Source organism: Microplitis mediator, chromosome 1 (genome assembly GCF_029852145.1).
Source record: "Microplitis mediator isolate UGA2020A chromosome 1, iyMicMedi2.1, whole genome shotgun sequence".
NCBI classification, from domain to species: Eukaryota; Metazoa; Arthropoda; class Insecta; order Hymenoptera; family Braconidae; genus Microplitis; species Microplitis mediator.
Window position 1 is genome coordinate 5,624,477 of NC_079969.1, and position 23,465 is coordinate 5,647,941.

The window sequence follows — 23,465 nt, forward strand, 5'->3', positions numbered from 1 at the left end:
GTCCCTATGGGTCCTTTCTCTTTCTCTATGATTTTTACCTTAGGAAAGCGGTAGGCACGCCCCGATGTGGACCTATGTGCGTGCGCAACCACAATTTATTTATTATATTATTTAATCCTAAAATTATTATAGTTTAGAGTTTAGGATTATTTATTTATAAACTATTGTAGAATGGCCGATTGCCTATTTGTTTACTAATTTTTATAAATTTTTATTTATTGCACGACTCATGATGCGAAGCATCTGAGATGTGCTTTACGATCGAAAAATTTAATTCGCCTCACTTCGGCAACTATTTCAATTATTATACCCTTGTTAGTTTACGGAATTGAGATATGTTGAATACTATTTTGAAGATAATTTAATGGAGATTAGTTCCATACTTTTTAAAAATTTATTTAGTTCAATAAAAACGGAAAAAACATCAAAATAGTCTAAAAAAATTTCCTGTCCGTCAAGTATGAAACCCGTAGACACAATAACTTACGAAAAAATGCAGTAATTGAATAAAAAATTTTTTTTTTTTAAATTCTTTGAAAGATTTGTAGATCCCCTATTGTTAATGGCTAGGTAACTCAGTGTCGTTTAATTACAATTAATAAAAGAATAAAAAGGCTGTATAACTATATATATATACATCGATGTAAAATTAACATGGATGCCGATATATCTATACCTATACATTATACGTACATTTATCCCACCAGGGGCGCTTGCGAATTACCATCCTAGTACAGCTGTTTTTTTTTTTGCTAATTGGTAAGCCTGAATTTTTTCAGTTCAATTTTTTTTTCTTTACATATATTTTTTTTGTTTTTGTTATTAATCGAGATATTTTGAGTAGGTTCTTTTATAATTATAAAAAAAATACTAATATAATTAAAAAAAGAAAAAAAAAAAAAAACAAATGTTAAGGAAAGAAAATTTTATATATTTTAAATTTATTCGTGCTTCCCGCCATTTTTTTATTATTATTTTATTATTTCATAATGAATGAGTATTATGAGTCGTGCACTTTTGGATTTTCCAAATTTTTAAAAGTTACTATTTTTAATTAGCAATTATCGTTTGATTTGTGTAAAATTATTATTGAATGGCGCTGAGCCTATTCTTTTATTTATTATTATTTATTTATTTAAAAATTATTAATTTAGTTAACAATTATCATTTGATTTGTATAAAATTTATTACTGAGTATTCTTTCGGTTTAAATTGATTTCGGTTAAAATTATTTATTTAAATTTATTTTCTTAATGACTATTTTGTTAATAAAATCACATTTGGCATCTGTTTTACGTTTACGTAGATACCGAAGTGTTTCTACAAAAGTGCACTTAAAAAAAAAAAAAGTCTCATAAGATAAAGCCATTATTTTATTTATTTTAAAATGAGTCACTGTTAAAATTCATTTTAAAATTTACATGTTTTCTTTTAAATATTTTACGTACGTTTTGTTGATAATCTTTTAATTGTTTTCTAAAAAAAGTATTTCCAGATGGCACTTGGGCCTTTTCTCTATGATGACCGGAGGGGTCATTATAAAATTTCATTTCGGTGTTCTAACATTTCAATAAGTGGCAAACAAACAACCTCGGCTTATTTTAAAAGCATACTCAAAATTACATTATGTCTTATCAGTCTAAATTTATTTGAAAGTAAAATTTGGTCGCCTACTTAATTTTTATAATAAAATAAAATTGAATATAATAAAAAGAAGAATACAAAGTTCAGATAATAATTTTAAAAAATTTTAATGTTTTCAAAAACTCTTACATGTTTGAAACGTCTTCAGTCAATAGAAAATAAGTTATTCTTTGAGTAGAATTACAAAAAAATAAGTCGATATAGATTTACCGATTATAGATAACAGTAATTGCGGTTTACTAGGCTTTAATTTCAAAATGTCCGTTCATGAGCTAGCGTACAACTGATATCACGGAGAGATAAATATTATTCATTGTAAAAAATTGATGTTTTCTGTTTTAAGGCTGCTTTACATTATAACGTTTCTAGATAAACTAAAAAAAGAAAAAGAATGAAAATCTGAACAAGTATACCTTGAACACTTATAACAAAATGAAAACGTTTAATTTTTATTTCATTTTAGTGATTTTTTTCTACTGTCTAGGATTACTATTAATCAAAAATATTTGACACCATTGTCGTTAATCCGTAATTACTAATTTTGATAACAGAAGTACGATTGTAATCAGGATTTTCTATATAAATAATAAGAAGTAGCAAACAGTATTTATTGTATTAGAGATTTATTTTGTGTTAATATTAAAAGAAACGATATTTTTGCTTTGACACCTATTGTAGATTACTTCTTTAATTAACGCTTTAGAATATCTAGTAAAGTAGTCCGGAAAGTTAAGACTTCCCAAAACGAGTGAAGAAAAATCGTTAATAATTTAAATCAAAAGACAATACATTTTTTTACTGGATTCATGTTAGACCCAGAGGGACAATTGAAATCTTTTGAAAACTCTGGGCTGTTAAAAAGCGGAACGATAACCCGATGAGCTGGCGAAGGATGCTCATCGTTTGAATTCCAGTTTCGTAATGTCGATTTTGGCCAGCACCATTGATTAGCGAATGATAGCCAAAATAGTTGATTCGTGTTGTACGGCAAGCTAGAAAAAGTTCGTCCTTGTCCATGTGTTTTGACCCAATCTTGATAGGTCGAATAAGCAACTTGAACACCAATAATGTCAGCAATGTTTTCTTGAAGATAGAATCCACCATCTACCTATGAACAAGCATATGAAGCATCAGAAATTTTTTTGATAAATTATATTGATACTGCCATTCTAATACGTCGTATCCCACAAAATTTGTCATATTCACTTTTTTTGAAAAATGGAATCATTGTAACAATGTGCAGCTTATGACAAAATTTTAGAGCTCAAATTATTTATTTAGTATTTTTAAATAAATATTCTACTATGTCGTATCCCACATTCATATAGGTTTAGTCATGCTTAGTATTTTTAACCCTTTCCCGGTTGACCTTGAGTCCCTACTCTCAATTTGAATCGTACGTCTTCGTCTTAAAGTGAGAGAGCGTTAGCCTGTTTAGAAGAGAAGGGGCAGAAAAAATAGTAGAAGGGGGCGCTTGTATGCACTACTATGATTAAACCGTTAATCACACAGCCTTAACAACAAACTTTGATTGGCGCTACCCCCGTAGAGCTCACACCGATACATTTCGAAACAGACTTTCGGGAAAGGGTTAATTTTAAGTTAACTTTTAAAAAGCAGTTAACAACATGGGTAAGAAGGTAACTATGCATAATTTTTCACTTTTTTTATAGCATAAAATTCAAAATTATTTATTCACTACAAATGCCTGTATTTTATGAGAAACATGAGAATAAATTTGTAGGTTATACTAATTTAAACATAATAGTTTTCTTTTGCGACCGTGAAAGGTTTTTATGGTCTCCTGACAAATTTACTAAATGTGGGATACGATATATTAGAATGACAGTATCGATATACTTTTTGAAAAAATTATTAGAACCTACTTTCTTTCCCGTTACTTTACTAGAATAATTGCTGTACTGTTCTGCGATACACTCTCGTATATCATGATATTTTTGCTTCGACGATTCACTCCATTTGCTATTGTTTGCTTTCGATTCGTAAATATCGTAAGGGTGGTCAATAGAATGCCCTATTTCGTGAGCAAGTTTGTCTCCGAGCAAGGCAATATTAACGTAATTCGGACGATGAATACTAAAGAACAAATTTCTCAGCAATTCGACGCCTAAAACTGAAATTTTTTAAAATAAGTGTAACGTATTAAACTGTGGGATGAGTAGAAGAAAAAATTGAATACCAATTGTATTCGTACGAGGATTAAAAAAAGCATCTCCTTCAAATAAAGTAAACGTGTAAAAATTGTCCATAAACCCAATTGAGTTTTGTGGCATATGATCAAAATTATAAACTTTCTTTGCGGTAAATACTTTTCGATTTACAAAATTTCTCAAAAAATTATCGTGAGTTATATTGAGCCCTTGGAAGTACTCTTTCAATTTTCTATCATCCATAATTTCGTCAGGGTAGCCAATTCTAAGCTTTAAAGATTTCAATGCTTGGAAAAGTCCGTCTCTTGTCTTCACGTCTAACCACTTTGTGCTATTCAGAGTATCGAAGAATTGTTGTTCTACGAATGAAATAAGCTGCTGAATTTGAATTTTAGCCCGTTTACCAATTGGGGAGTTTCGCCCATAATAAGCAAGCATGAGTTCCGGAAAAAGCCTTTTAAGTTCTTTTAAACAATCAAATGTCGCATGAACATATGATGGGTCTTTTATTTTATTATAAATCAGCGATAATCGAGATAAAGAAGCTGACTCGACCATTGGAATCAAATATTGAATCGTCTTCCACATTGCATAATTTGCTCGCACTCTAGCAGTAGTATTTTTTACTAGATTATCTAATTTCGTTATGACATCCGTATTTTCTATAAAAATTACTGTTTCATTTGAAATATTGCGAGACAAATCAGATCGTGTATTCACCAATTTAATCCAATCAATGCTTGGCCACTTTTCTATTACTTTTGTTACTGATAATTCAATTTGATTATTTTTATTACTCGATAGCGATATATCATTTTGCATCTTTATATCAGCAATTTGTAGTTCAAATGCCACTAATGGGGCGAGTTCTTCTTTAGAATGTGTCTCGTTGGCCCCCAAAAGACTTGCAACATCGACCATAAAATTTAGGTAAGGGACTACCATTTTATGGTTCTGAGGATTTGTCATATTACCCCCTGAGAATTCAAGGTCTATAGGCTGAAACTGTCAATTAGAATAGAAAAATTAAAACAAGATCTAACATTTCTCTTGAATACAGTAGCGATTAATACTTACGAATATTGTTGTACGATCATTAATTGATCGACTACGTAATCCATAAAAATAATAATAGAAGAAAGCAATGTGCTTTGCTTCATCGATAAAAGTTATCCAGCTGTTATTCGTTTCGTTCCATCTATGCCCTTCTACAACTGGCCAACCTCCTAATTTTGAAATAATTTCTTTCAAATAATCCAGATCGTCTCTTTTAATTCCGGGATCTAAAAGAATGCAATATTTTTGAATAGTCATCATTAGGGCTGCATATCTATTCCGGTTTAACCGGTTAAAAAAGTGTACCAGGTTAGTTAACTTGATAGGTAGCTAGCATTCAATGTTAGGAGACAAATAAGAATTATTGAATTAAATAACTTTTCAAGCTGAAGAGCAATAATATTATAAATGTATAAAATAGTTCCGAATGAAAAACATTTCATTCGATAAATAATAATTTTAGGCATCGAATGAAATATTTTGAAAACTCTAGGCTATTGGAAAGCGGTATAATAACACGAGGAGCATACGGAGGATGAGTATCGGTTGAATCCCAGTTTTGAAATGCCGATTTCGGTGAGCACCATTCATTAGCTATTGATAGCCAAAACAATTGATTCGAGTTGTACGGCAGGCTAGAGAAAGTTGGTTCTGGTCCATGTGTTTTGACCCAGGCTTGATAGGCCGAATAAGCAACTTGGGCACCAATATTGTCAGCAATGTTTTCGATAAGGTAGAAATCACCGTTCATCTATAAGCAAGTAAACAAAATATCAGAAATGTCTACTGTAAACTATTTATTTGTAAAAAACATTATGAGAACCTACTTTTCTTCCCGTCACTTTACTAGAATAATTGTTGTACTGCTCGGCAATACATTCTCGTATATCGTGGTATACTTGTTTTGATAATTTACTCCAATTACTATCGAATTTGCTAACTAGGTAAGACATGTCAATAGAATGCCCTATTTCGTGAGCAAGCGTTCTTCCGAGCACTGCAAGATTAACGTAATTTGGACGATGGATACTAAAGAACAAGTTTCTCAGCAATTCGACACCTAAAACTATAAATTTTTTGAAATAAGTTTAACTTTTCCAACACGGGATGAGTAGGAAAAAAAATTTAAATACCGATTGTTTCCAAACTACGAATGAAATAAGCATCAGATCCAATAGAAATCAGCTTGTGAAATTTGTCCACAAACTCGATTAAGTTTTTCGGTTTATGATCAATAGTAAAACGTTTTTTATTGATGAATAATCGTTGATTCAATACATTTTTCAGAAAATTATCTTGAGTTATTTCGAGTCCTTGGAAGTATTCTTCCAATTTACTATCATCCATAATTTCGTCGGGGTAGCCAATAATAATTGTTAAAGATTTTAAGACCTTGAATAGTTCGTCTCTTGTTCTCACATCCAATCACTCTGTTCTATTCAAAGTATCGAAGAATTCTTGTTCTATGAATGAAACAAGCTGATGAGCGTGAGTTTTTGTTGGTATGTCAACTGGATAGTTTCGCCCATAATAAGCAGTCAGGAGTTCTGGAAACTTCTCTGTAAGTTCATCGGAACATTTGAATGGCTCATCGACATATGATGGGTTCTTAGCTTTATTGTAAATTCGCAATAATTGAGATAGAGACGCAGACTTGACCATTGGAATCAATTTTTGAATCGTCTTCCACATTGCATAATTTGCTTGCACTTTTGCGGGAGTAATTTTCACTAGATTATTTAAATTCGATACGTCATAAGTATTTTCTATAATAATTATTGTTTCATTCGTTATTTTACTTGGCAAATGAGATTGTGTGTTTAAGAATTTAATCCAATCAATGCTTGGCCATTTTTTTATTAGTTTTCTTACAGACAATCTGATTCGTTTATTTTTATTACTCAATAGTGATCCGAAATTTTGCGTCTTCAGATCAACAAGATTCATTTCAAACATTTCTAAATTAAAGAGTTCAAATATAACTTGTGTCTCATTTGCTCCTAAAAGATTTGCAACATCGAGCATAAATTTTAAGTAAGATCTTATCTTTTTACTGTAATTATGATTTTTAAGATTTCTAATATCTTCTCGTGAAAATTCGAGGTCCATAGGCTCAAACTGTTGAACAGAACAGGAAAATGAAAACAAGGGCTAACGTTTTCCTTTAATCCAGTGGTGATTGATACTTACGGATACTATCGAGAGGTTATTAATTGATCGACTACGTAACCCATGGAAATGATAATTAATAAAATCAGTGTTATTTGCTTCATCCATGAAATTAGTCCAGTTGTCATTTGTTTCGTTCCATTTATGGCCTTCTACAACTGGCCAACCACCTAATTTTGAAATAATTTCTTTCAAATAATCCAGATCGTCTCTTTTAATTCCGGGGTCTAAATAATTAATTTTTTTTCAATTATAGTTATTATAGCTAACGATCGAATATATGAATTAGCAATAAATAAGTACAGGAAGCATTATTATTACGGTTCAATCTTTCACAAGATATTAAGAAATCTCTTAGGAAGTTGAACGGTTTGAATGACTCCAAAGAAAGGCTTTTTTTTATTATGTAACCCATTTTCAGAAACATATCGTCGAATACATGATGAAATTCCTTGTGTTGTGTATCCTGAACAATGTCATCAGGAACATTGTGGAAATTTCCACAAGCGAATTCATAAAAATTATCACAAGGGTCTACACTCGGGTTGATATTTTCTAACATAGTCAATTCTAAAACAATCAAACAACTGCTGATTAATATTTACGGTACCGAAAGATTTCAAAAATATTTATTAGGTTCTACCGAATTCCAAATTATCCTTCACACATGCACGGGTCGTACAATTTAATTCGTTGCCAGTTAGATTTCCTATTGTATCGTTCGATTTTTCGGTTGTTGCCATTGAAATAAAAAGTAAGAGCCAGTTCACCCATAACTTGTTCCTGTAATGAAATTTAATCTAATAATATGATTTTGGTGAATTTTAATGAATCCATAATAATTCATTCATTTATTCAATTAATTGATATTTTTAACAGCATTAAAAATCAAACAATCCAATATAAAACATACTCAATTGTTTGGATTCAAAAATTCAATTTAGATTGTAAAATTATTTAGAAAACTTTATATTCTGACATCTGTTAATATTTTTATGAACACTCACATGTCTGAAACGTCTTTAGTTGATAGAAAATAAGTTATTCCTCGAGGTTTAATGACATAAAAATCGGTCGATATTGAATGATCAAACTACTAATGACTAATGTCCTTTTTTTTCGTATTAAATTTCTGTTTTTATCAGTACCAGTAATGTGTGATAAAATCAAGCAGCAATTAAATTTTATTTAACAACTTGATATTTTTTGTTTTATTAGTTCTTTACAATACCAGGTTTCTAGATAAACTAAAAAAAAAAAAAAAGTTGAATAATTTCAACAAGCATGACTCATATACGCAAAATAAAAATGTCATTTAATTTATATATTCTTGTAGTAACTTTTTAACGCTGTTAAATGATATACTATACTCCAATTGTTGGCTTAGTGAAAATAAAATATATTCTATACTTTATAATTTCAAGTGTTAAGATCATACGTTAAAGGTATGAAAAATCTCTATCTCTGAAGACCTACTTGAATAAAAATCATAACTATTTACATAATTAACACGACAATGTACAGTGAAATAAATAAATAAGAAAGACAAGCATGCGTGCAAAGCGTGAACTATATTTAGGAGGTACTGCAATCCCGCGAGGCGGCCAAGTTAACCTATTTAGTGGAGAATTTGACTGATGTGCCCAAGGCCGCAAGACAGTAGTGGCCACGTGGGGTGCTAATTAAGAATTCCTATTATGTCATTAATGAACACATTAGACGGCAAAGAAATATATTAATGATAATTTGTTTAAGCACGTATCCGTAATGTTTTTTTTCCTCGAAATAGCGCTCAATTTTATCAATGCTACTAATGTACGATAAAAATAACTATTAACAAATTTTATTAGAGTTTAAACAAGAAAAATATCCAACTCATTTGTCAACGCATCACTAATGTTAATAAGAGACATTATCTATAAAATATTTTTAACTTCCCAGTAACAAAATCGATGATTTTCTGTATAAATAATAAGAAGCAGCAAACAGTGAGGTAAGAGACCTGGTACCCGATCAGGGAACTAGTACCCGATCACTCCACGTATTTGTATATCTATATTCACTAAATTCTACTGAATATAGGAATACAAATTCATGAGTGGTCAGGTACTACTTCCCTGATTGTGTATTAGGTTTCTTACCTTACTTATTTTATTGAAATTTATTATGTGTCGACATCGAAAGAAACAAAATTTTTACTTTTACATTTGCTGTAGTTTATTTTTTTAATTAACAATTTTGAATAAAAGCTGGTTTAAATTTACAGTGATCTAATTATCCAGCAATATAGTCCGGAAAGTGAAGAATTTCCATAACGAGTGAAGATAAGTAGTCGATAATTTCAATCAAAGGACAATACATTTTTTCACTGGATTCATGTTAGACCCCAAGGGACAATTGAAATCTTTTGAAAACTCTGGGCTATTGGAAAGCGGTATAATAACACGAGGAGCATACGGAGGATGAGTATCGGTTGAATCCCAGTTTTGAAATGCCGATTTCGGTGAGCACCATTCATTAGCTATTGATAGCCAAAACAATTGATTCGAATTGTAGGGCAAGCTAGAAAAAGTTGGTTCTGGTCCATGTGTTTTGACCCAGCTTTGATAGGCCGAATAAGCAACTTGGGCACCAATATTGTCAGCAATGTTTTCGTTAAGGTAGAAATCACCGTTCATCTATAAGCAAGTAAACGAAGCATCAGAAATGTCTACTGTAAACTATTTATTTGTAAAAAACATTATTAGAACCTACTTTTATTCCAGTCACTTTACTAGAATAGTTGTTGTACTGCTCAGCAATACATTCTCGTATATCGTGGTACACTTGTTTTGATGATTTACTCCAATTACTATCGGTTACTTCGAATTCGCTAACTTGGTAAGACATGTCAATAGAATGCCCTGTTTCGTGAGCGAGCGTTCCTCCGAGCACGGCAAAATTAACGTAATTTGGACGATGAATACTAAAAAACAAGTTTCTCAGCAATTCGACACCTAAAACTATAAATTTTTTAAAATAAATTTAACTTTTTCAACACGGGATGAGTAGGAAAAAAAAATTAAATACAGATTGTTTTTAAACTACGAAGAAAATAAGCATCAGATTCAAATGAAATCAGCTTGTGAAATTTGTCCACAAACTCGATTAAGTTTTTTGCTTTATGATCAAAAGTAAAACGTTTTTTATTGATGAATAATCGTTGATTCAATACATTTCTTAGAAAATTATCTTGAGTTATTTCGAGTCCTTGGAAGTATTCTTCCAATTTACTATCATCCATAATTTCGTCAGGGTAGCCAATAACAATTGTTAAAGATTTTAAGACTTTGAATAGTTCGTCTCTTGTTCTCACATCCAACCACTTTGTTCTATTCAAAGTATCGACGAATTCTTGTTCTATGAATGAAACAAGCTGATGAGCGTGAGTTTTAGTTGGTATGTCAACTGGATAGTTTCGCCCATAATAAGCAGTCAGGAGTTCTGGAAACTTCGCTGTAAGTTCATCAGAACATCTGAATGGCTCATCGACATATGATGGGTTCTTAGCTTTATTGTAAATTCGCAATAATCGAGATAGAGACGCAGACTTGACCATTGGAATCAATTTTTGAATCGTCTTCCACATTGCATAATTTGCTTGCACTTTTGTGGGAGTATTTTTCACTAGATTATTTAAATACAATATGTCATAAGTATTTTCTATAATAATTATTGTTTTATTTGTTATTTTACTGGGCAAATCAGATTGCGTGTTTAAGAATTTAATCCAATCAATGCTTGGCCATTTTTTTATTAGTCTTCTTACAGTTAATCTGATTCGTTTATTTTTATTACTCAATAGTGATCCGAAATTTTGCGTCTTCAGATCAACAAGATTCATTTCAAACATTTCTGAATCAAAGAGTTCTAATATAGATTGTGTCTCATTAGCCCCTAGAAGATTTGCAACATCGACCATAAATTCGAGGTAAGGTCTTATCTTTTCACTGTAATTATGATTGCTTAGATCTTCTCGTGAAAATTCGAGGTCCATAGGCTCAAACTATTGAACAGAACAGAAAAATGAAAACAAGGGCTCACGTTTTCCTTTAATCTAGTGGTGATTGATACTTACGGATATTATCGAGAGGTTATTAATTGATCGACTACGTAACCCATGGAAATGATAATTAATAAAATCAGTGTTCTTTGCTTCATCCATGAAATTAGTCCAGTTGTCATTTGTTTCGTTCCATTTATGGCCTTCTACAACTGCCCAACCACCTAATTTTGAAATAACTTCTTTCAAATAATCCAGATCGTCACTTTTAATTCCGGGGTCTAAATAATTAATTTTTTTTCAATTATAGTTATATAGCTGACGATTAAACAATGAATTAGTAATAAATAATTACAGGAAGCATTATTATTACGGTTCAATCTTTCACAAGATATTACGAAATCTCTTAGGAAGTTGAACGGTTTGAATGACTCCAAAGAAAGGCTTTTTGTTATTATGTGACCCATTTTCAGAAACATATCGTCGAATACATGATGAAATTCCTTGTGTTGTGTATCCTGAACAATGTCATCAGGAACATTGTGGAAATTTCCACAAGCGAATTCATAAAAATCATCACAAGGATCTACACTCGGGTTCATATTATTTAACATAGTCAGTTCTAAAATAATCAAACAACAACTGATTAATATTTGTTGCAACAAATTAATCTGAAAATCTTTATCGTCTTACCGAATTCCAAATTATCCTTCACACATGCACGAGTCGTACAATTTAATTTGTTGCCAGTTAGATTTCCTATTGTATCGTTCGATTTTTCGGCTGTTGCCATTGAAATAAAAAGTAAGAACCAGTTCACCCATAACTTGTTCCTGCAATGAAATTTAATCTAATAATATGATTTTGGTGAATTTTAATGAATCCATAATAATTCATTCATTTATTCAATGAATTGATATTTTCAACGGCATTAAAAATCAAACAATTCAATACAAAACATACTCAATTGTTTGGATTTAAAAATTCAATTTATATTGTAAAATTATTTAAAAACTTTATATTCTGACATATGTTAATATTTTTATGAACACTCACATGTCTGAAACGTCTTCAGTTGATAGAAAATAAGTTATTTCTCTAGGTATAATGACGTCAAAATCGGTTGATATTGAATGATCAAACTACTATTGACTAATGTCCTTTTTTTTTCGTATTAAATTTCTGTCTTTATCAGTACCAGTAATGTGTGATAAAATCAAGCAGCAATTAAATTTTATTTAACAACTTGATATTTTTTGTTTCATTAGTTCTTTACAATACCAGGTTTCTAAATAAACTAAAAAAAAAAAAAGTTGAATAATTCCAATAAGCATGACTCATACACTCACAATAAAATAAAAATGTCATTTAGTTTATATATATCATTTTAGTGACTTTTTAACGCTGTTAAATGATATAATATACTCCAATTATTGGCTTAGTGAAAATAAAATAGATTCTATACTTAATAATTTCAAATTTTAAGATCATACGTTAAAGGTATAAATAATCTCTATTCTGAAGACTTACTGAAATAAAAACCATCACTATTTACATAATCAATACGACAATGTACAGTGAAATAAATAAATACGAAAGACAAGCACGCGTGGGAAACGTGAACTATATTAAGGAGGTACTGCAAACCCGCGAGTCGGCCAAGTCAACCTATTTAGTGGAGAATTTGACTGATGTGCCCTAGGCCGCAAGATAGTAGTGGCCACGTGGGGTGCTAATTAACAATTTGAATTACGTCATTACTAAACACATTAGACGCCAAAGAAATATATTAATGGTAATTTGTTTAATCACTTATTAGTAATGTTTTTTTTTCTTCGAAATAGAGCCTAATTTTATCAATGCTTACTAATGTATGATAAAAATAACTATTAACAAATTTTATTAGAGTTTAAATTAAAAAATGTCCAACTCATATGTGAACACATCACTAATGTTCATAAGAGACACATTATCTGTAAACTATTTTTTACTTCTCGCTAAGAAAATCGATGATTTTCGAAAAATTCAGGAAGTTATTGTTTTCACCCCGATTTTCGAAAATCGAGTTTTCATCAGATGTCGACGTTTCGAGGTCTTAGGAAGGTATTCTGACTATTTTCAGATTGATGTCCGATTGTCGGTATATATGTATGTGTGTGTGTGTGGATGTGAACGCTCTTTAACATTTTAACTAATGAATTGGTTTAAATAGTTAAGTTGGCAATCAAAAGAGCTTGTTGGCCATCAACTTTCCTAAAGATTTCAGATCATTCGATCAAGTAGACTCGAAAATAGTTTCGAATTAAGAAAAAAATATTTTATTTTTTAGTTTTTTTTTTATTTCTCAGAATTAAGGAGCTCGAGGAGCTCGAAAATATGTTTACAGTAATGTTTTCAAGCTTCTTGAGCTCGAACACAGCGGGAAGTTTTGGGGCTGGCCCGCAGGGCCAACCGACGCCCAGATTTTTTTTAACTGGAACTACGATTCCATAAAGTCGAATTTAAAACGAACCTGAGGAAAAGATGATAATAAAATTTATATTGTAGGATTACTATTAACAACTTTCGACAATGCCATTTTTGATAATCTGCAATTACTAATTCTGATTATAGCAGAAATGCAATAATAATCAGTGTTTCTTATAGAAATAATAAGACGTAGCAGACGTTCTTTTTGTACTTGAGATTTATTTTATGCTGATATTAAAAGAAACGATATTTTTGACTTGGCATTAGTTGTGGTTTTTTTTTTAATTGACGATTTTTAATGAAAGTTATTCGACAGTTGAAGTGAATTAATTGTCGAGTAAAATAGTGCGAAGAAGTGAGAATTCCTGCAACGAGTGTAGAAAAGTCTTTGATAATTTCAATCAAAAGACAATACATTTTTTCACTGGATTCATGTTAGACCCCAAGGGACAATCGAAATCTTTTGAAAACTCTGGGCTATTAGAAAGTGGTACCATAACACGATGAGCATAAGAAGGATGCACATCGGTTGAACTCAAATTTTGTAATGTCGATTTCGGTGAGCACCATGGATTAGCGAATGATAGCTAAAACAATTGATTCGAGTTGTACGGCAAGCTAGAGAAAGTTGGTTCTGGTCCATGTGTTTTGACCCAGTCTTGATAGGCCGAATAAGCAACTTGGGCACCAATATTGTCAGCAATGTTTTCGTTAAGGTAAAAATCACCGTTCATCTATAAGCAAGTGAACGAAGCATCAGAAATGTCTACTGTAAACTATTTATTTGTGAAAAACATTATTAGATCCTACTTTTCTTCCAGTCACTTTACTAGAATAATTGTTGTACTGCTCGGCAATACATTCTCGTATATCGTGGTATACTTGTTTTGATGATTTACTCCAAATACTATCGGTTACTTCGAATTCGCTAACACTTCGGTAAGAGAAGTCAATAGAATGCCCTATTTCGTGAGCAAGCGTTCCCCCGAGCAGGGCAAGATTAACGTAATACGGACGATGGATACTAAAAAACAAGTTTCTCAACACTTCGATACCTAAAACTTAAAATTTTTTGAAATAAGTTAAACTTTTCCAACACGGGACGAGTAGAAAAAAAAATTAAATACCGATTGTTTTCGTATAATCATTGAAAAAAGCATCATATGTAAGTGAAGTCAGCATGTAAAATTTGTCCACAAACTCGAGTAAGTTTTTCGGTTTATGACTAAAAGTAAAACGTTTTTTATTGATGAATAATTGTTGATTCAATACATTTTTCAGAAAATTATCTTGAGTTATTTCGAGTCCTTGGAAGTATTCTTCCAATTTTCCATCATCCATAATTTCATCGGGGTAGCCAATAACAATCTTTAAAGATTTTAAGACTTTGAATAGTTCCTCTCTCGTTCTCACATCCAACCACTTTGTTTTATTCAAAGTATCAAAGAATTCTTGTTCTATGATTGAAGCAAACTGATGAATATGAGTTTTAGTTGGTCTGTCAACTGGATAGTTTCGCCCATAATAAGCAGTCATGAGTTCTGGAAAGTTCTTTTTAAGTTCATCGAAGCATATAAATGGCTTATGAACATATGATGGGTTCTTAACTTTATTATAAATTTGCAATAATTGAGATAGAGACGCAGACTCGACCATTGGAATCAAATATTGAATCGTCTTCCACATTGCATAATTAGCTCGCACTCTTGCAGGAGTCTTTTCTATCAGTTTGTCTAATTTCGTTACGGCGTCAGTATTTTCTATAAAAATTACTGTTTCATTTGAAATATTACTCGGCAAGTCGGATTGTGCATTTAACAATTTAATCCAATCAATGCTTGGCCACTTGTCTATCATTTTCTTTACTGACAATTCAATTGAATTATCTTCATAACTCGATAGTGATGCACTATTTTTCTTGCTTATATGAGCAAGTTTGAGTTCAAATACTAGTAATCCCTTGAGTTCTATTTTAGCTTGTGTCTTATCCGCCCCTAAAATATCTGCAACATTGACCATAAATTTGCGGTAAGGGACTATCGTTCTACTGTATGTGCGAACTCTTACATCTTCTCCTGAAAATTCAAGGTCCATAGGCTGAAACTGTTGAATAAAATGGAAAAATGAAAACAAGACTGATCAAAAGATTTTAACGTATCCCTTGAATCGAGCGGTGATTGATACTTACTGATATTGTTGTACGTTTTCCAATTGATTGACTACGTAATCCATAAAAATGAAAATAAAGGTAATGTACGTTCTTTGCTTCATCGATAAAATTGGTCCAGTTGTCATCAGTTTCGTTCCATTTATCGCCTTCTACAACTGGCCAACCACCAAATTTCGAAATAGTTTTTTTCAAATAATCCACTCTATCTCTTTTAATTCCGGGGTCTAAATAATTAATGTATTTTCAATTATAGTTATAGCTGAAGATCAAATATATAAATTAGTAATAAATAATTACAGGAAGCATCATTATTATTGTTCAATCTTTCACAAGATATTAAGAAATCTCTTAGGAAGTTGAACGGTTCGAATGACTCCAACGATAGGCTTTTTTTTATTATGTAAAACATTTTCGAAAACATATCATCGTAAACATGATGAAATCGCTTGTGTTGTCTATCTTGAACAATGTCATCAGGAACATTGTGGAAATTTCCACAAGCGAATTCATAAAAATCATCACAAGGGTCTACACTCGGGTTGATATTTTCTAACACAGTCAGTTCTAAAACAATCAAACAACTGCTGATTAATATTTACCGTACCGAATGATTTTGAAAATCTTTAGTGGGTCCTACCGAATTCCAAATTATCCTTCACACATTCACGAGTCGTACAATGTAATTCATTTCCAGACAGATTTCCTATTGCATCGTTCGATTTTTCGGCTGTTGCCATTGAAATAAAAATTGAGAGCCAGTTCACCCAAAACCTCTTCCTGCAATGAAACATCATCTAATAATATGACTTTCTTTAATTTATTAGATCCATAATAATTAATGAATTCAATAAATTGATATTTCTAACGGCCTTAAAAGTTAAACGTCCCAACATAAAACGTAAATAATTATTAGCATTTAAAACTTCGATTTCTTCTTTGAACTTCTCGAAAAAGTTTACATGCTGCGTAACGATGGAAAAAAATTATGATATTTTCATAAAGACTCCCGAGTCGAAATTTAAGTCGTAGATTCAACGTTTTGAACGTTGAAATCGTAGATTCAACGTTTTGAACGTTCAAATCGTAAATTCAACGTATTGGACGTTGAAATCGTAATTTGAACGTATTGAACGTTGAAATCGTAATTTGAACGTATTGAACGTAAAAAATATAGATTCAACTGTTTAAAAAAAATATATGATCCATAGTAAAAATTAAAAGTTACGAAAAAATGACATATACCAATGCGTAAAAAATAACCTATGGGCTAAATTTAGCTAAGAGCTTTTCCTAAAGATTTGATTGAGTTAATTTTTAGATACTTGCTTATTCAATCAACTAATAAAATCACAGATGATTGGAATTAAGGAAGTTATTAAACTGAGATTGATTTTTGAGAGTCAAATTCTTATTCAATCCTGATATTTTGAGATCTTTGAAAACTATCAGATTGATTTTCATTTGCATTTCAAAAATATTTTGAAGATTTGGAGCTCATTTATGGATTTTTTCAGTAGGCAATTTCATTTTTGGTGCACAATTTCTAGTTGAATATCAAAATTTTTTTTAAAATTTATAAATTTTTTTGAAAATTTGTAAAAATTGTGATAATCAACTTTTTTTTTTTAATTGTTCATTTTTTTATGTATTTTTCAAGAAAAAAAAATATATCAATAAAATCAAATAGAAATTTCGTTCAAAAAAATTAAAATTGAAGTCATTGGCCCCACTTGTAAATATTTATTGGAAAGAGTTTGAACCTTTTACGTTGCCGCCTTCAAAACATTCAATACGTTCAAACTACGATTTCAACGTTCAATATGTTCAAATTACGATTTCAACGTCCAATACGTTGAATTTACGATTTGAACGTTCAAAACGTTGAATCTACGACTTAAATTTCGACTCGGGCTTACATGTCTGAATCGTCTTTGGTCGATTAGTATAAGAATAATTGCAAAAAAATTCTATCGGTTTTCATTTACCAACGCACTGATTACTAATGTTCTTTTTTCTTTTTCACATCAAATTTCTATTTTTATCAGTACCGGTAATGTTTAATAAAATAAAGCAATAATTAAATTTTATCAGGCATCGATTTCAGAATGTACATTACTTCAACTACCATATTACTCGCGTTACTGAGACATAATATATTATTATTCATAAAAAATTTATTATTTTTTGTTTCAAGGCTGCCTTATATTTTCAAGTTTCGAGATAAATTTAAAGAAATAAAATTTCGATCAAATTATGTCTTAATTTTAAGTTCGACAATTATTTATATATTTTACTTATACTGTCGTTAATTACGTGGATCCCTTCTTTTAAGAATTGATAAAAAATTTATTATTAATTTTTAATTGCTCGTAACTATCGAAAATTTTCACGTAGGCATTAAAGTTTATATAAAAACAATTTAGAAGTCAGTATCTCTTGAATTAATATATCAATTTGTATAGTAAATGCGTCAATTTAAAGAATTTATTAAAACTTAAAACCGATTAGTTTTTTTATAGAACTCAGTTGGAAAGTTTTCAAGTCGTTCCCCCGTTATTTAACCAATTCATATAAATCTTTCAGCAACCAAATTCATTCATCAAAATTTATATCGCATTTAGTACAAAACCAACCGAACAAAGAACACGATAAATATTCAGGAAATGAAATTGTCGGAAATCGATTTGTTGATTTTCCGTTATGAAAATTGAAAATTTTCAAAAAAAGGAAGTTATTGGTTTCGGTCCGATTTTCGAAATTCGAGTTTTCATCAGATGTCAAGATCTTAAGGTCATAGGAAGCTATTCTGACTAATTTCAGAGGGAAGTCCAAGTGTGTGTGTATTCGTGTAACTAAGTTAATTTTTGTCGCACGATATTTTTGTAACGGATCCACAGATTTTAACGTTCTTTGCACTAATTGCAAGAGAAGAGCTTAAAAATTTACAAATAATAACGTTTTTAAGCTCTCTGAGCTCGAAAACAGCGCGAAGTTTTGATATTGGCCCCTAAAGTCAACTGTTTTTCATTTCTCATAAGGTACCGGCGGGTAATAAGGCCTAGCTAAGGGAGATTTCGAATAGAATCGAAAATATTGCATTTAATTATCGAAATGTATTATAAATCTTTATTTCAATACATTAGCCATAAAATATAATGAAGTAATAGTAATTTATACTACAAACAAACACAAAATTAAACTTTTACAAAAACCATACGAATACGCCTTATTTTACAACGGTAGGGTATTAGGGCCTATGGATTAAACAAACTGGAATAGTTTAATTATACACTGATAGAAGGATTTAATACTGAGTACTAAATGGATTTAGTAACAAAATTTTTAGTCACTTATTTGGTAGAACAAAATATTTTGTGCCCATCAATATAATTTATTATAATTTAATAAATGATTTTGTTATCTCAATTAAATCTTATTATGGTAAAATAAATATTTGTTTCCACCAACTAAATATTTGGTAATCGGTACTAAATATTTTTTTGGTAAGTTTTATCGGTAGATGGCTTGTTTGGGATTGAAAACTACGTATGTATTTGTGGGAAATATGAGTGTAGCGTATGTGTGTGAATATATCACCACTTTCACAGTATAGTGCGTTTCGTCTCAATCGGAGTTAGTGTTGTGATTTCCAAATCAATTTAGTGATTTTAAAAACATTAATTTTCAATTGATTTCAACTGAATTATTTTGAATTATGGAGGAGCTCTCAAATCTTTATTTTTAACATATAGTATTTTTAATATATAGACAAAATAAAAATATATCAAACCGTTACAAACTCATTTACTACTAAATGGCATATATTTCATTTCTCATCGGAGTTTAATTCAAAATTTTTAACTTATGTATATTAAAATTATGTGTGTTATTTGTATAATTAAAACTTATTTAACTAAAAATTTGTTATTTATCTTAAATAAAAAATTATAATAAAATGAGGTTATTTTCTTTATAATACTGTATATTTTTACTTAAAATTATTTATTATTATCATTTTAATTTATTTTAAGTGGAACAATTAGGTTATGCGCTAAAATAAGTTAAAAGAATTAGTTCTTCAATCCTAATAAATGATTTATTGTGCCCCAATAAATCATTTCTTAAATACTACTAAATATTTATTTGGTGGAAATAAATGAGCTTTACTAAATGATTTGGTACCTGTAACCAAATATTTAGTATTGCAAGGTTCGTTACTAAATCATTTAGTAATTACAACCAAATCTTATTAAATACAACTAAATCCTTCTATCAGTGATACTTAATAAAATTGGTATTAGAGATGAATCATCACTTAAATTTAGCAACAATACTGTTTTAAAAACAGAAGACTATATTGTTTTGTTCAACACCCCTTAAAACTATCAGTATCCTTTTTAAGAGTCAGAAGACTAGATTGTTTTTTATAATTTCTTCTGCGCTACGACATCATATGACGAATGATGAAATATAGAAGACAGGGAACGTGGTATCGGGACTATAAAACTTGTCGTAACATCTCTATGCAAGCCCCTTCTACTAGAGTAGCCTTCAGCGGAGGCGGTTATTTTAAATATCATTTCTGTCACTTAGGCCTTATTACCCGACAGGCCTTATTACCCGCGGGTACCTTATTCTTTACCTCCATTATAGTTTAGACCCAAAATATATGAGTTTAATTATAAACCCTTTTATCTGATGAACATATATAAAAATTATTTAAATCTTAAAGCTTGTAAATTTAAATAATCTGCATGTAGTACGGAAGTGGTATTTTTCTAAGGTGTAGTTAAGCAGAAAATAGCACATGAATAATCAGATATAATATGATAACACGTGTTGGGATGAGAATAGAGGAATTAGTTAGGTATAATATACACATGCGGGTAAATCTACTGGCTATTGTGAACGTTAACCAAGCTGTAGTTCCTGACAGCACTGCATAGAATCGTCTCTGGTGTTCTCTCTTTGACTCTCTCAAGCGTGCAAAAGCACTCGATATGCAACATTCAACGCTACTGCATTCTCTTAGTCCGTATATAAAGCATACGTGTATACATATATATGTCTGTGTCTATATATATTTACATATATACTAAATTATACGGACTAAAGTCCCAATTGGGGAGTATGAATTCTAGTGCAAGGAGAGGGTTGGTTTAGGTTATGTTGAAGGTGACGCAACGGGAATTATACTTGTCCCGGACATACGAACACGCCGGTAATTGCCAAGATTAATTATGTGTGAGATGAAATTCCAGTGCATTCACTTGTGACGACTTGAATACACTTGGGATTTTTATGTGTATATCTACCTAGGTTTCTCTTCTGCACACCGTACTACACTGCAACTGGTTACACATACCTTCGAGTGATATTAAATTAGCTGAAAGCATATGAAGATAAATTACTTACCTTGTCTGGGATGCTAATTTTCAGGTTTCTGATTTAATTAATGATGAGAAATAATTCGGTGTTCAATTGGAGAAACAAAAAAAAATTTTTTAAATCACTAAGTGCACATTTGAAAGCTCATATGGTAACAACGCGTCAATTGAACATTGAACTTGATAACGGAATTTGATTCTTTGACATTAGGTAGATATATGTCAGTTCGTTCAACAATTTTGAAAATTTTAATAGTGTTTTGAGTGGCAAGGGATCAAACAATATGAATGCAGGCTAGAGAGAAGTTTTCTGTCCATTGAACGGGAGGACTGACATCATCCGTGCTTGCATTACCTTGGTTAGAAGGGACCATTGGACAAGGCTCGGACCAGGCATTGGCCAGTCGTCATGCCAGAGTTCCGAGCCTTGGTCAAGCCTTGGCTGAACCATTGGGTGAGCATTGGTTCAAGCCTTGGATGATGTCCATGTTCGAAGCCTTGGGAAACAAAAAATCAAACCTCGGCCAAACCTCGGGGAGCAAAAATTCTAAGGCTCACCCAATGCTCGATCTAAAATATTATTATTTAAAGTAATAAATATAATTCAAAAAAGTTGTATCACACTTTTATCGACATTACATTGGAATGCAATTAACTTATTATTGAATTAATGGGAAATAACGATTAAAATTATTTGGGGGCTACCGGGGTTCGAACTAAGATCCTTCTGATTACTACGCCGGGACGCTATCCACTGTACTAAATCTGATGTTCAGATAATCATGATTTCATTGCTTGTTAATTATTTAAATACAATTTAATTCAGAAATATTAGATCGCAAAGATGAGGTGAAATGTAATTTTATTCAATGAACTTAAAATTGTCTGACGGGTAATGACATATTTATTAATTTGTAATTTTGTGATTTGATGTAAATGAATAAATTAAGAGTAAGATCAAGTAGCACTACTATATTGTTTATTGAACTTTAACATATATGTTAACTAAAGTTTTATATATAGCAATAACTAATTAAATGAAAATTATTGTATATCAAATAATTTCACTTTTTAGAAAATTTCAACTCTTAATGTTAATCGTATACTCAGTGGACCGTTATTCCCTGGCCTTCTCTATATACATATATATATAGATACATGAAAAATTGCTAATTTTAATATTAAATAAAAATTTAACCTAGGCTGAGGCATTGGCCAACGGTTAGCTGCCGAGGCTCAAATTATTATTGTGAAATTATTGGGCCAAGCCTCGGCCGATCCTTGGGCCTATGGTCAGCGGCCAAAGCTCGATTTAACAAAAATCAAAACATAGGACCTGGCCTTGGCCGAGGCTCGGGCCAATGGTCATTACCCAAGGCTTGGCTGAATTCAATCAAACCATTGGACCAAGGCTTGGCCTAGACTTGAACCAATGGTTAGCTGCCAAGACTTGGCTTAATGTAATAAAACCATTGGGCCAAGCCCTGGCCGAGGCTTGGGCCAATGGTCAGCTTCCGAATCTTGGCAAGTGACAATAGGGCCAAGGCTCGGCCTATAGTCAGCCTTGGCGATTCCTACCTGGGTAATGTTCCATCCCGTGTCACTCATTATTTCTTGTGACGGCAAACGTTGATCCATAAGAAACAATCGATTTTTTAAAAATTTCATCACTAAAATTATGAATTTTGATAAGTCGCTCGAAAAGATCGAAAACTCAGAAAATTTAAAAATTGATGTGATCTTTAAAAATTAATATTTGGACATGAAATTTTTTGACGAATACTTCTATGTATACTAACGTCTACTGTCCCAAGAAAATAATTTTGAGAAAAAAAAAAATTCGATCTTTTGATATTTTCAAAGTTCAAGAATTCGTAATTTTTTAAAGGGAAAAGCTGAAAAAAAAATCGGTCTGTCAGTTGACCCTGCGGGCCAGCCCCAAAACTTCCCGCTGTTTCCGAGCTCGCTGAGCTCGAAAACATTATTGTGAATATATTTTCGAGCTCTTCGAGCTCGCAATTACTTTTGTATGCCATTGTTTTGTAAAAAACCATTTTTTAGCATTTCTTTCTTCCACGATATCTCGCGAACGAATTAACCGATTTTGATGGTTGAGGTGGCAATCGACGCGTTTTATCAAGTTCTGAAGCTGGTCGAATTTTGAAATTGATTTATTCAGCCGTTTTTGAGAAATTTCAAAAAAACCAAGGAAAAAATTTTTTTTGAATTCTTTCGTCAACGGTTTCTCTTGAACGAATGAACCGATTTTGATGGTTGAGGTGGCATTCGACGCGGCTTATAGAGTTTTAGAGCTGATTAGATTTTGGAATAAATCCATCGAGCAAATTAAAAGTTAT

The 23,465-nt window shown here is 31.2% G+C and overlaps 4 protein-coding genes across 7 annotated transcripts in view; 1 reads left to right on the forward strand and 3 right to left on the reverse strand.

Moving 5' to 3' along the window:
- LOC130678125 (suppressor of lurcher protein 1) overlaps positions 1–23,465 on the forward strand; it is a 473,368-nt gene that overhangs the window by 160,433 nt on the left and 289,470 nt on the right. The gene's annotated exons all lie outside the window — the stretch shown is intronic.
- On the reverse strand, positions 2,162–6,264 carry LOC130678126 (neprilysin-2-like). Its single transcript, XM_057485111.1, has 7 exons — positions 6,005–6,264; positions 5,699–5,937; positions 5,402–5,622; positions 4,893–5,098; positions 3,845–4,820; positions 3,527–3,778; positions 2,162–2,748 (listed from the first exon to the last, which is right to left on the reverse strand). The coding sequence occupies exons 3-7, from the start codon at positions 5,460–5,462 to the stop codon at positions 2,420–2,422; spliced, it is 1,824 nt and encodes a 607-aa protein (XP_057341094.1). The 5' UTR covers positions 5,463–5,622; positions 5,699–5,937; positions 6,005–6,264; the 3' UTR covers positions 2,162–2,419.
- Positions 7,008–8,242, reverse strand: LOC130678134 (neprilysin-21-like). The gene is made up of 4 exons (XM_057485122.1): positions 8,048–8,242; positions 7,684–7,823; positions 7,344–7,610; positions 7,008–7,267 (listed from the first exon to the last, which is right to left on the reverse strand). Coding segments are annotated over exons 1-4 (654 nt in total). The 5' UTR covers positions 8,050–8,242; the 3' UTR covers positions 7,008–7,022.
- Positions 9,231–17,716, reverse strand: LOC130678122 (neprilysin-2-like). 2 transcript variants are annotated; one of them, XR_008991767.1, is made up of 9 exons: positions 17,638–17,716; positions 16,359–16,498; positions 16,019–16,285; positions 15,740–15,945; positions 14,679–15,654; positions 14,362–14,612; positions 12,139–14,285; positions 11,776–11,915; positions 11,564–11,704 (listed from the first exon to the last, which is right to left on the reverse strand). XR_008991767.1 is itself a non-coding variant. In XM_057485104.1 (7 exons), coding segments are annotated over exons 1-7 (2,172 nt in total). In that variant the 5' UTR covers positions 12,141–12,383; the 3' UTR covers positions 9,231–9,385. The 2 variants fall into 2 exon arrangements, 1 of the variants encoding a protein (XP_057341087.1); XM_057485104.1 differs by lacking the exons at positions 14,362–14,612; positions 14,679–15,654; positions 15,740–15,945; ... (1 more) ...; positions 16,359–16,498; positions 17,638–17,716 and adding exons at positions 9,231–9,718; positions 9,795–10,042; positions 10,110–11,085; positions 11,158–11,363 and having other exon boundaries at positions 11,438–11,704; positions 12,139–12,383.